The sequence below is a fragment of the Furipterus horrens genome, unplaced genomic scaffold (genome assembly GCF_987537825.1).
Source record: "Furipterus horrens unplaced genomic scaffold, mFurHor1.1.pri manual_scaffold_6, whole genome shotgun sequence".
Lineage (NCBI taxonomy): Eukaryota > Metazoa > Chordata > Mammalia > Chiroptera > Furipteridae > Furipterus > Furipterus horrens.
This window is the reverse complement of record NW_028327176.1, coordinates 104319823-104334220: the sequence shown is the minus strand read 5'-3', so window position 1 is coordinate 104334220 and position 14398 is coordinate 104319823. Positions and strand designations below refer to the sequence as shown.

General features: G+C 38.9%; 1 protein-coding gene across 1 annotated transcript in view; it reads left to right on the top strand.

The window, feature by feature from the left end:
* The window catches only part of PKHD1 (PKHD1 ciliary IPT domain containing fibrocystin/polyductin), a 440427-nt gene that overhangs the window by 172932 nt on the left and 253097 nt on the right, over window positions 1-14398 (top strand). The window contains exons 37-42 of the mRNA XM_090282575.1: window positions 537-747; window positions 1153-1310; window positions 3531-3722; window positions 6682-6807; window positions 9206-9262; window positions 9508-9638. Of these exons, the coding sequence (XP_090138701.1) occupies window positions 537-747; window positions 1153-1310; window positions 3531-3722; window positions 6682-6807; window positions 9206-9262; window positions 9508-9638 (875 nt within the window). The remainder of the gene's footprint in view (window positions 1-536; window positions 748-1152; window positions 1311-3530; window positions 3723-6681; window positions 6808-9205; window positions 9263-9507; window positions 9639-14398) is intronic.

Below are 14398 nucleotides of genomic sequence, written 5' to 3'. Positions count from 1 at the left end.
AAATAATATACTCAAAGCAGAGTGATGTAGAGAAGGAAGAGAAATGACAAATATTAAGGGCCTATTTTGTGACAAGGTCTAGACTACATGTTTCATAAATATTACTTTACTTAATCCTTCTAAAACCCTATGGGGGAATGTCTTGCTACTTTTGCATTGTAATTGAGGAACCTGAAGCCGAGTCTTGAGTTTATTACCCAAAGGTTATAAGCATGGTTAGAATATGGTAATACTATGATTCAACTGTAAGTCTAGAATATGGTAATACTATGATTCAACTGTAAGTCTAGTTTGCGTACAATTCCTGTTTTTTGTTTTGGAATGCCACTGTCAATCCCAGATTAATTTTATTGCTACCATGTGACAGATTAAAAAACACACCCAAAAAACCCTGAAAAAATGAAGGCATTGGTGCTTACTGAGCCTGAAACTTACTTTCCCAAGTTCTTTGTTCATGAGGTTCTTTGGCTGAGTAATACCACATTTGTATTAATTATTCAAGTATCTAAAGACAAATTTTCCTCCAACTGCTTTAGGTTCACTACCAGCAGTAATTGTCACCCATCTTCGAGCAGCTGCCCATGCCCGTGACACAGTGTTGGCACTAGAAGATGCTGTGGACTGGCACTCTGGGGATGAAGTTGTCATCATCAGTGGAATGGGGGTTGATGGTGCCAAACCTATGGAAGAGACTGTCATTGTGGAAATGGTGCACAGTGCAGACCTCCATCTGAGGTCACCCTTGAGGTACTGAGTGATAGCTGGGGTTCATTTAGATGGAAAAAGATGAGGTCTTAATTGTGTTGGTGTCTGGACATTTTTTGTCTTCGCTGATCTATTTTTAATTAAATAGTGCTAGACATATGACAAGAAATTTACAAAACATGCAATTTTTTGTAGAGTTATATTTCTTAAGTAAATTTCTTCTGTAAGACTATAGAACTTCCATATTATAGTAGGTGGTCAATATAATAGTCAGTTGAATTCCTCATTTTCACATACTTGTGCCCATAGTTTACTCCTTTGTATTTGAGTTTCTAAAGAAACAGACCTCCAAATAGAGTATTATGCAAATCTAGTGGCTTACTATTCCATAATAAGATTCAGAGTGGTGTCTACAGATGTTTCTTTTTCTTTTTTCTCTTTTTTTAGATATTCTTACAACTTCACAGAAAATTGGGTGGCTGGACAGCACCATATTTTGAAGGCCACAGTGGCCCTGCTCAGCAGGAGTATTACCATACGAGGAAATCTCACTAGCGAGAGGAAAAAGCTCCTTGCTTTGTGCCAGGAGGCTAACTCTTCAGAAGGTAGAGAAGTATTTTGTTGAGAAGTCAAATGAGTGAAAAGGAATGTTCTCACTGTCAAATGATTTGTGGCATTGCTGAGTTCTTTTAAAATCAAGTAAACCCTTAACCTTTGCATGTCCACAATATTTTGTCATTTTCAGAATGCTCTTAATAAATTGTCATTTCATCTCCTGTGCTCAGAAACCTTGTGAAAGAGATAAACAATACCATCCACTTAAGAGATTAGTTATTTCTTTTGGAAATAAAATTTTGTTAAATAATTAAATCTGGAGAGTTAATTAAATGTCCAGGTAGTCTGAACTGTGACTCTAAGCCCTTTCTAAAATTCTCAGGAAAACTGTTTAATGCCAGAGTCACGAACACAGGTAGCACGTTCTTACTGCTTAGACCTGTCAGCCTCTTCCCTCTCCTCTACTTCCACTTTTGGAGTTTGTTTTCTGAGTGAACTACCACAGACTTTAAATAAGTGGTTGAAAAAGTCAATTTATCTTCTAGAAGAATACCAGGCACTGAATCACACTGATGTGCCTATTAAACATCTATTTCAGGGATGGTTAGTTTAGTAGGTTATGTTTGGGTTTCTCAGGCTGTAGATTATGAGGCTTTCACATGTTGTGAAGACATCATTTGTCAACTTTGGTCCAGGATGGTGTGGGTGTCAAGGATGACTCCCAGGCATGAACTCTGGATGGATGATGAGGCTATTTACTGAGATGGGAAGAGGAACAGATTTTGGGGTGGGAGGGTGGCAATCATGAGTTTAATTTTGTACATTTTGAGACCGAGAGGCCAGGCCAGCAACTGAGTTGAGATGTCTGGTAGTGTCTGTATCCTGGAACAAATGTTGGATGGAGTTAAAAGATTTGAGTTACGTCTACATATAGACACATGTGGTATAATGTTAGGATGTGGTCAGGAGAGAGGGAACTTGACCCCACCTCCCTCCCTACCTCCTGAGTTTTCTATGTGTCATTCTGAAAAAACGTTTGGAGGCAGTGGGTTAGAATCCAGTGACTGCCAACTTTAACAGTTCTGATGAGTTGAGATCTGAGTTCTATTCAAACATTTTGAGATTTCTCATACAGATCATATTGTGCAAAACATTGCATTTTCTCATGCTGTGAGTGAGACCATGCACCTGGGATTAAGACATGATAAATCTGTTAAATTCTAACAGGAAAAAAATCCCTGATTTCAGCACAACTCTTAAACTTTACTATTAAATTACCAAAATAAACAGAATTCACACCTTCACTAAAAACATGTCACTCACCTCTTCTTTGTGTGGGGCTGAAGTATGAAAACAGGACAGCTAAATACAATAATACAAGGCCTGATCACATAAAAATTTTATGGATCACTGATCTAAACAATCAAAATTGTGATAAATTATAAACATATAAAACACCTCTTATGTGTTCATTCTCTGGTGCTAGTGACTAGACTTTTTAATTTACTAAGAATTATTTACTGTGGAATGGTACATCATTTTGTATTAGTGGCATGTCTTCTTTGGTTTGTTAACATGAATAATAAAGGATCAGTTCAAGAGATGATTTCTTCGTTCACACCACCACATACCATGTGTCAGCAGAAAATGTCCTTGGTCCTGAGATGACAACACTTTGCATCAATGGTGCGGTGTGTACTATGTTCATGCAGTTTGCTATCCTCCCTGGGAAGGAGATGGTGCGGGGCTGCACTGTTACTTCTCTGGGGTCCTTTGCCATTTCTCCCATGGCATTATTGTTGTCACGAAAATGTAAAGCAGCAAAGTAAAGGGGAAGCCCACTGAAGAGTTTAAAAAGAGCCACAATTACCTTTAGCACTTACATCTGACTCCCTGCAATTATCAACCATGAGAAGGTCATTTTATTGCACACTCCCTCCAGGGGATCTTCTGGATTGAAATAAGCATCTATTTAGGTTGAGTTTGTGGGTTATAGTCAGCCTCTTTGTGACAATAATTAAGGTGATTGATTGCTGGAGGGGGAGTGTGCTTCTGAAAATAATAGAGTGACGGCAACATCATGTCCTATTATTGGATGTTTTCATTAATAATCCAAACAAAGTCAAAGTAAAAGAAAAGTAAGATTGTTAAATAAAATAAACAATAATAATGCTTTGTCTTTTGTGCAGTTAGTGCCTATCAAACTGGGAGACAGGCCCAGAAGCGTGTCATATATGTGTCAGGGCCCCTGATTTCATTCTGCATTTCAGGTAATTTGCAGCACTGTTTGTATTCCAAGAGTGAGAGAATGCTTGGATCCAGAGATCTGGGGGCCAGAGTCATCATTCAGTCCTTCCCAGAGGGGCCCAGCCAGGTACAGCTGAAGGGAGTGCAGTTCCGGGAGCTGGGGCAAGCCTTCCAGAAGCATATGAGCTCGCTGACTCTAGTGGGAGCTCTGAGAGGTAAGGGGGTCCAGGCCTATGACTTCTCATTTTCCTTTCTTCTCCATGTTCAAGGCATTACATGCCAAGGGTCATGATAGGTGGTATGTGGGATGTGGAGGGGTCAGAAATGGATAATTTTACTTTAGATCTATGGTTCTCAAATTTTAGTGTGACTAAAAAGTCTCTTGAGGAGCTTATTAAAATTTAGAGTTATGGACCCTGCCAAGACAAATTCTGGTCTAAAGTGGTCCTTGGTATCTGAATTTTTAATAAGCAAGTCTTATGATTCTGGAACAAGTGGTCCAAGGAATTTACTTTGAGAAATATCACGGTAGATACAACAGATGTGAAGTGAGCTACACAGTTCATGTTGTAATCCTGCAACTACAGGCAAATTGACTTTGAATGCTACAAATAATCAATGCTATGGCAGTCTAGCACAGCAGAGAGCAATTCTCTGTGAAGCTGTTCTAACTCAGAGGAATTTCCTGCCTAGAAAAATGGGAAGAATGGGTTGAGCACCAGGCACTTTGCCTGGGAATGCAGACCAGGCAGAGGGTGCTGATCTTGGCCAAAGTGGAGGAAATAGAAAGGGAGCAGAAAACATCAAATGAACATGGAAATCACTAGGTGGAAAGCAAGATTTTAAACCAAAAAGAAGAATCTGATCATGTGTACTGATAAGGGTTCCGAAACCAAAGTTGGAGGGTTGGTCATAGGGAAATCCATGGCAAAAACCCCATGCCAGAAGCTGACGTGCAGAGAGTCAGAACTGGGGTACAGATACTAGGTAATGAGGATAGAAGTTTCATTTCTGCGTTATCCTCCCCACCCTCAGCACCTCTAATATTCACACAGTCAAGCTTTGCCTTCCTTGGAAAGGGAATTGGTCTGGGCGTGGCGCTTGACAAAGGACATCAGGACAGATTTAGTGGTTTAGGTGAGCCTTGAGAAATGCTAAAATTTCAACAGCCAATGACAGAGTAATCTTTGAGGTCATTGAAGGCAGAATCCTGGCTAGCCAACTGCAGCATTTTTTTTCTCATTTCAAATCAACTATACATCAAGAATATCTATTTATTCTGATGTTCCATTATCTCTTCCACCTTATTCATTTATTTTTGACATTCATTTAGGGGTGTGGTTCCTAACATGGCTCTTTCCCTAGTACATTAGAACGATGAGTATCTTTGTGCCCCTCTCTCTCTCTCTCTCTCTCTCTTCGATTTCCTGGTACTCATAATGATACAGAATACCTGATGTGGGGGTCAGCTCCAGTATAAATGAGGGTAGCAGTCATCTATGACTTATCAATGGAATGTAATTAAAACCCTCCCTTGCTCAAAAATTTACTTAATCTGCCTTCTCTAACGTCTGCTTCAGAGTAGCTGCCACATGTATCCATTTTTATATATTAGGTTTTACTTCAAAATGGATTCAGTGATTTAAAAAGTTTGAAAATCACTAAGTTAATACACTATCCCCTGTAGGTCTCTGTTAAAATGCAAATGTGTTTCTAGCAGGAGGACAACATATTAACCCATAAGTTATAAACTTCCGGCATGCTTATGAAAGATCTTTTATTATTTCATGCCTCAAAGGACCTCATGACCCACTGGCCAATTGCCCCAACCACTAGAGTTAGAGGGGGCTAGAATATTTGCATGCTCCCTACTTTTAAAGGTTTACCAATCCCTAAATTTAATCCATAATAACTCTATAAACATATTAATACTTGTTGGTTGTTCCAATGTGGTGAAAATTCTGCAGCAGGCACAGTTTTCTATGTTAAGTGTATACAAAAGGGGTTACTTATTGGTGAGGGGGTGTGAGGGCATCTGGCACCAGGGGAGCTGACCTCAAATGGAATGTGGAGGCCATCCACCTGTGGAGAGATTTTAGTTGAGAATTTTGTGGATAGTCTCAATCTTAAAGTCAAATTATTCCACAAAACAAAGTAATTTTTCCTATACTCTAAACATTCGACATCAATAAAAACTCTCACTATCTGGAAATAATACAAAACTTCTTTTCCAAGATTTATAATTTAATTATCCAAATGATACATTTTTATTATTTTGATGTGACTTTCTTCCATCAGACTGAAGACACACAAGTGCAGAATTTACTTAGCTTAATCATCTGTATATCTCCAGCACAATGTACAATTCCTGAAATATATAATACTTATTTATGGTTGAGCCCATCCACGTAAGTTGATTTGGGGATCATAAAATATGCTCATGGAGCCAGAGTGACGCTTTTTCTAAATGCCAGTTCCTTTACCATAGTGTAGGGTCTTCCCCTTCAGCTTCATAAACCTGCCCTAGGCAAATGTGAGAGCTGTGATCCTTAGGTCAACCTCCGACTTTGCTGATGTTGAATTATAATCTTGTACACCAGAAAATTATATAATGTTATTTACCAATATTACCTATATAAATTTAAGAAAAAAAAAAAGATTCTCCAGCAATCTTAGGCCAAAAAGTTAATATTATTGCCCGACAAGTATTGCCCAGCTCAAGAAATAACGACTACACCTCTTCATGCCAGCTGCAGTTTTAAGAGATCAGGGTTGGTTCATAAGCAGTGCTCTTAACTTCTCTCTAGCTGCCGTCTATCATACTCTGATGAGACTTGACACAAAGATGATGGCCAGTTGGAAATCTTGACAGCTAAGCAGTCTTTTGTGGTTTGGCCATACTGTCTCTATCTCAGATGTTTTTCTTCTCCCACGTTTGAGCCTTGGAGTCTACCCTGCTTATCTTTGGTATTGTTGAGGCACATTGTCCTGAGTTGCCCATTTTTAGAAATTTGATTTCTGATTCCAAATCCTCATTTCCTGACTTTCATCACTGTGTGGGAGAATGTTCTTAGTTATATTATAGCTTGCTTTGGAAATGATCTCCAAAGAGATCAGGATCTGAAGAGGCTTCAAGATTCCCTTCTAATTTTTACCATACTCTTTCCTATTCAGATTCCTACCTGCAGGGCTGCACAGTGTGGGGCTCCTTCAGTAGAGGCCTCAGCATGTCCAGGACCTCGGGCCTGAAGGTGGACAGCAATGTGTTCTACAGTATTTTAGGCCATGCACTGCTGGTGGGTGAGTGAAACCAGCTTATTTAATTTGGGTATTCTTGAGTAAGACACAGTTTAAAAAAATTTTTTTTGAATTTCCAATTTATAAAAACTTTAACCTTTGCTCATTAGAAATAAGCTGTAGTTAAAAGTTCTAAATTTAAATTTAGTTATCAGTGTTTGGCTAACTAAATTCCACCAATAGAAAAGTGATCATTTAAAGGTGACATTTTAGATCAGGTTAATAAATATACAATGGGCAGTTTTAAAATTTACTGTCAGCAATTTTCACAGTGATCCAAAGTCACAGAAATATGTCTTTGTACCATCTCATGGAATGTTGAATCTGGATGCTGGACAAGGAGTTAAAAATCTTGAATTATGTTGTTAGCTGCTGGGTTTGCAGAAGAAGCCCATGTTTCACAATCTTGTAATTGGTCACCTGTATCCACTTTTTTTTTTTTCCTTTTATTTTTTGGTTTTTCAATTACAGTTGTCCCCTTTTCCCCTAATTTCTCTCCCCCACCCAACCCACCCCCTCTCCCGCAATCATATCCCTCCCCGTTGTCCATGTCCATGAGTCATTTATACACGTTCCTTGACTAGACCCTTCCCTTACTTATCCCCCTTCTCTCCCTCCCCCTTCCCCCCCTATTGACTACTATTCTATTCTTTGTCCTATTTAGTTCATATCCACTTTTTTTTTTATCTCAAGTTCATTCCCCTTGAAGAACCCAGAATTATCCTTAAAAATATCAAATTGTTTTATATAACTTCTCTTCTGAAAGCCCTTTAAGAGTCTCATTGCCCTTAGAATACTATCTGAAAGCTTTAACATAGCTTAAAAGACTCCCTCCCTCCTTTTGCCTGTTAACCTTTGTAAACTTGTCTTGCTCTTTCTTTCTCTCTCTCTACTCTAGCTACACTGACATATTTTATTTTAATTCTTGCAAAAGACCACACTTTCTCCTCTCTCAGGAGCTTTGCACAGACTTTGTCCCTACAAGGTTCTGTGTTTAAGCTCTTTAAGTACCAGTCATTATGTACTGATTAAAACTTATATATCCTGTTTCCGATAATCAGATTACTTTCTCTTTACCATTAGATGTCAGGTCTTTCCTTAGCATTTAGCATATTAACTAGTGCACTGTAGGTATATTTGTTGAAAGAAATGAATTAATTAATGAACAAAGGATCTTTGGTTATATTAGAATAAAAAAGCAAGTCAGAGGTGTTTTACAGTTATTATAACTGCATTTGTTAAATAGTGTTTTTTATTTAAGTTAATTTTGTGATAGCATTAGTGGGGAAATGTACATGTTTTATTTAAGAATGGTCTTTTAAAGATAAAAACTATAAAATGTCTAATCCCAAGAGGGAAACTGTTTAGTGGGAAAATATGTATCTTATAAACTTGTTTTCAAACATATCCCAGCTCTAAAAGGCAAAGAGCTTTGGACAAAACAAGTGTTCAGGTCAAGGAAAATCTTTTGACTGAAAGGACAGCTACAGGTCAGTCACACCAACAGATGGAGGTTTCATCTTCTTTATTCTTACTTTTTTCTATGTAAGGGGAAAGTTTGCTGAAACCTGGAGCAGAAATTCAGAAAGGAACTCTAACAATATTATCTTAGGAGAAAACAATTATTGTATGTGGAATAGACATAAACTAGGCAAGGAAAAAATATGGAAGAGGAATTTAGTTTTTAGGGGTTGGATATTGTGAACTGGCTGCTCTTGACATCTACTATAGTATAGGAGAAGGAATTAGAATATTTGTTACTTAGTGCCTAATAGATAAAGAACTCAATTCATGCAAAACGAGTTTGCAAATCCAGACTCATGAAATGACATGGGAAGCCCAGATACCTAAAGACTTAGGAAAGAGGGGATCTGTGAGGCTGTGCGTCCGTGGAGCTGCTCTCTATTGATGCCTTCTAAGTGGCTAATCTCTTTCTCTGTGCAGCACGGCCCATGCTTTTATTTTCTACTATTCCAGATCTTTGTGGTTTGGGTGTGAGGGTCCAAGGCACTTTCCAACCTGTTTCTCTAGGACATTTCAGACCCTCCAGGGGAAGAAAGAGCCATGTAGGTATCTGGTGGCCCATTTGAACAGCTAGGGAGGCATCTGGAGCTGACACAAGGGTGTGTGGCATTTAACTGTAGAGACAGCCACTTAGACTCTTGCTAAGAATTAAAATAGTAGATCTATTTCTTTGTCCTTTCTTTAACTTAAACTTCTGACCCATGATACTCTAAAACTAAAAAGTCCATATAATTGGTATAACTTTGCTTCATAGAAAAAAAAACACAAAGACAAAATCAAGACAAGCCGTGTCCCAAAGAAGAAATTGTATTTCATTGTCCCTTGTTTTCCTGGGTCACCTGAAATGTGCTGAAGTAATATGATCTTTTGTTCTCAGGTACATACATGGAGGCAGAATATATCTCTTGGGAGGTTATTCCTGGAAGAATAAAAGGTACATTTGTAAAGTGGTTTTAAATATATTACAATGCATTTAAGTTGTCATGTTTGTTGACAGACAGGCCTGAAAGAAGAATGTTAGATATCTTAAATTGTTGAATATAATAAATGTTTTGTATATATATACATATATGTGCATTATTTGAATTATAATGTATGTTAGTAGATATAAGAATGTTGAATTGCATAAATTTTAATTGTTTGTGAATCTCTTGGCCTTGATTTCTTTTCTTAAATTAGATAAGTCAGAACAGGGAAATATAATAAGAAACAACATGATCATCAGTGTTTCTGGCACCGAGGGACTCTCCAGTCCTGAAATGCTGACACCATCTGGTGTCTACATCCGCAGCCCCACCAATGTTATAGAGGTAAGATATTCACCAGGAAGGTTAGAGCTAATTCACTCCAAAAGTTATTTGGAGTGGCAGCATTAGTGGTGTGGTATAGAATGTTTACTTGCTGTGCATTGGTATTGAGGAACTATGATTTTGTGTTAAAGAAGTGCTGTAGGGTAAATGTAATCATTTTTCAAAATTCCCATGAATGTTCTTCAAAGCAATATCCATATGAAGCAAACAGTAAATACTGATTATTTTCTGGTCACTCAAATTAATGCAAACTAAAATATCTTCCTGAACTATCTGCTGTGGTGCTGATTTCTGTCTCAATTCCAATATTAATTACCTATTAAATCTTTACTATCTTACTATATTAATTTGGCCATATTGTTGCCCTTTAAGAATGTTTGAAACTGAGGGTCAGTAAAGTTAGGAGGTTTCCCTGTGACCCAGAGCCTAGGACCAAACACACAGCCACAGCATACAGAATTTCCCTTGACTTCCAGTCAGTCATCTTTACAGCCAACTCACCTTCAACCCTGCATGGTACAAGGGGATTTCAAGTGTGATATTCATTTTTAGTTTTCATAGCCACAAGTGATCTGCCTGATTCCTGCCCAGACTTCAGCTGAACTAAGTCCTGGGAGAAGCAAAACCTGGACTTTGTGCTTTCTTGCTAGTGAGGACTCAAGCGTGGTATTCCTGAGTCTCCAGGGGACTTGTGGCATTCCTCTGTATACCCCTCAAATAGGCCTGCGTTGTGCTTTCCAAAAACAGTTTGGTGGTGGCTCTGCATGCATCACCTGTAGCTCTTAGAGCACCCCATTTCCAGCTGTCTTCCCTGGCAACTCCAGCATCTGCATCTCTGACTTCTTCTTGGGATTCCTTCTTAGCTGCCCAGAGGCTCCATCTCTGCAGTACACATAACCTGTATCAGCCTCAGGCTGCAACGTCTTTGCTCTCAAACGGTGAGGGCCCTTTCACTTCTAGAGCTCTGGAGTATCCTGTGTTTATGGTGGGGTTGGAAATTTCCTATGACCAGACTCTTGTTTAGGGATAGCCCATGGCAAAATCCTGAAGCTGAATGCTTCGGAAACACCCATTTAATTTGAGGGGAATTTGTTCTGGTTTGTGAATCAATTTTGTAAGGAATTCTGTGTTTAAAGGCAAGATTTCAATTCTCTCGCTCTCCCCACTCAATAGCTAATGTATATTTAAGAGCTGCCTGAAGGGTTAATGCACTTTTTTTTTCTAGTAACTATAGATGCACACCTCAAGGAGCTGGCTGACTTGAGCAGTTAATTTCTCTCTGGAATTTCTCTTGCTTGAATGTCCATAATACACTGACTTCCGCAAAAAATTGATTTCCACACAAAATTCCCTGCTTGCCTTAAACCCTTCCCCACAAGCCGCCGGCTGCCTGAATAAATATGTGGATTTTCCTCATGAATCATTTGTAGTGTACCCAATTGCAATGGAGAGTAAAAGGGCTGAGAAGTAATGTGATCCGACTGTTCAAGTGCTTCTTTTACAAGAAAGCTACTCTTTACTGGCTAACAGAAGACCAAAGTTGGAATATACTGCCCACCTATAAATGTGCTTGGAAAGCATTTATATAGGGTCATCCAGATGCTTCATAAATACTAATGACACTAGGGTAGATGATTCAACAAATCTATTCCTTTGCCCAAAATATGTGCTCTTCGAACACCTGTCTGGCAAAGGTGATGAATAAGGACATGGCCCTTGCAATGTATTCTTCGAATGTTTGAATCTTGCCCCTTCTGGTCAAGTCTTAGTAATATACTAGCATTTCATTGGCAATGAAATAGAGGTGTATGTAGTGCAACCATCTCATTACAGAAAAGGTACTGTTTAAGAAGCCTCCATTTCTTAACCCTCAGTTCTTAGATACTTGTCTTTCCCATGGCTCATAGGTGTGGCAGAAACTCAGCCACTCGACACTGGCTACATGGAAGGTGGAGCTTCATATGTAATTCCATGAGGAAGTTTTCAGTTATATAATCATAACTGAAAAGAAACAGCTATGTTGCTTTCTTGTGCACCTATGAAGGCTGAAGAGATATATTGGGCACTTGTATTTGCCAACCCAATGACAGCAATTCTTCCTGAAGCCAAGAATCATGAGTGCATGTCTTATATTCTAGCAGGAGGAAAGGCTTGAGACAGCTGATTCAATGCTAATAAATGTTCTTCTTGGGAATGCTTAATGCTTGATTTGGTTGTTTGAAAAGATATTAATACCCTCCTATTAAAGAATACCAAAGCATTCTTATTGTAATTAACCATGTTTTTATATTTAGGTTGGTATTTCCATCAAAATTTATAGATAGAATACCAGAAAGTAGGCATGAATTATTTTGGGAATACATATCTCCAGTCAAGACTGTAGAGCAGGGTTTCTCAGCTGTGGCAGTAGTAACATTTTGGGTCATGTAATTCTTTGTAGTGAGAGGCTGTCCTCTGTATAGCAGCATTCCTAGTCTCAACCCACTGAATGGCAGTAGCATCCCTTTACCTGAGTTGTGACCATCAAAAATGTCTTTAGAGATTTTCAAATGTTCCCTGAGGGAACAAAATCATCCCTGATTGACAGCCAATACTCTAGACTATGCCACCTCAAAATAATTGGAGTCTTAGCAATGGCCCTGGTTCCTTGAAGTCATGTTAGCATGTTCAATAGTAACTCAGCTTCATGTTTGACAATATCCAAAAGTCACTTTTGCTGAGTACAATGTGGTAGGTGAAACATGTGCTTAGAACTTTAAATGGCCTCAGGAAATTGGGGGAATGTTTAGAATCCAGAAGAGAATGAGCCCCTTGTCCACAGAGGAAGAAAACAGTTCTATAACTGAGTGAAAAGTGAGCAGTGGCTGGCTAATTACAAATACCCAGTAACCCACAGTGAATAACGACTAAAGTTAAGGAAACAGTTATGATGATCATGTCAGGAAGTGCTGGCTGCCCCGCCAGGTCCTGGCTGCTGCCGGCTGGCCAGGCCTCCAGCCTCAGGGTTAGCGCTGGCCCTTCCTTACGCTTCCCCAGAGGTTGCAAGCCTCCAGGGATTGGAGCATTGGGGCATTGGTTCCTACTCTCAGGAGTTGAGTATTGGTGGTTTTAAAACAACCTATTTCATTTTTCCTCCTATACTGACTCTGCTTGGGTCTATGTGCATATGTGTGTGTGGGTGTATGTACACGTGCATGTTTGAGTATTCCTGGTGGAACATGGGGCACACCTGGAGAGGAATAGGCTCTTTAAAGTCCCCTCTGTAGGGAGCACTGCTATATTATGATTTTAAAAAATATATTTATTAATTACAGTTTATATTCAACATTATTTTGTATTAGTCTCAGGTGTATAGCTTAGTGCTAGATGGTCATATACTTTACATAGTGTTCCCCTTAATACTTCTAGCACCCCAACTGGCACCTATGCTGTACTTTATATCCCCATGATTATTCTGTAACTACCAATTTGTACTTCTTAATATCTTTACCTCTTTCACCCAGTTTCCCAACCCTTCTCCCCTCTGGAAACTATCAGTCTATTCTCTGTATCAATTTTGTTTGTTCATTTATTTTGTTCTTCAGATCCCACATATAAGTGGAATCATGGTATACGTCTTTCTCTGACTGAGTTATCTTAGCATAATAGCCTCTAGATTTATCCATGCTGTCACAAATGGTAAGATTTCATTCTTTTTTATGGCTGAGTAGTATTCTATTGTATATATGTACCATAACTTTATTTTTATCCATTAGTTTATTTTTTTATTTTTTAATTTTTTTTATTTTGGTTTTTCAATTACAGTTGTCCCCTTTTCCCCCAATTTCTCTCCCCCCCCTAGCCCCCCCCCCTCTCCCGCAATCATATCCCTCCCCGTTGTCTATGTCCATGAGTCTTTTATACAGGCTCTTTAATTAAACCCTTCCCTTACTTATCCCCCTTCTCTCCCTCTCCCCTCCCCCCTATTGACTGCTATTCTGCTCTTCGTTCTATTTAGTTCCTTTGTTTGTGTTGTTCTTTAGTTTCCTGTATTAGGTGATATCATATGGTATTTTTCTTTCTTTGCCTGGCTTATTTCACTAAGCATAATTCTCTCTAGTTCCATCCATGTTGTTGCAAATGGTAGGAGTTCCTTCTTTCTTTCTGCTACATAGTATTCCATTGTGTAAATGTACCACAGTTTTTTGATCCACTCATCTGCAGATGGGCACTTAGGTTGTTTCCAGCACTTAGCTATTGTAAACAGTGCTGCTATGAACATAGGAGTGCATAAGTTCTTTTGAATTGGTGTTTCAAGATTCTTCGGGTATAATCCTAGTAGTGGAGTCGCTGGTTCAAAAGGCAGTTCCATTTTTAATCTTTTGAGGTAATTCCATACTGTTCTCCATAGTGGCTGCACCAGTCTGCATTCCCACCAACAGTGCAGTAGGGTTCCCGTTTCTCCACATCCTCGCCAGCACTTGTTGCTTGTTGATTTGTTGATGATGGCCATTCTGACTGGTGTAAGGTGGTATCTCATTGTGGTTTTTATTTGCATCTCCCTGATGGCTAATGATGTTGAGCATTTTTTCATGTGTCTATGGACCTTCTGTATGTCCTCTTCGGAGAAGTGTTTGTTCAGGTCCCTTGCCCATTTTTTAATTGGGTTGTTTGTTTTCTTGATGTTGAGTCGTATCAGCTCTTTATATATTTTGGAAATCAGTCCCCTGTCTGTGATGTCATTGGCAAATATGTTTTCCCATATGGTTGGTTTCCTTTTC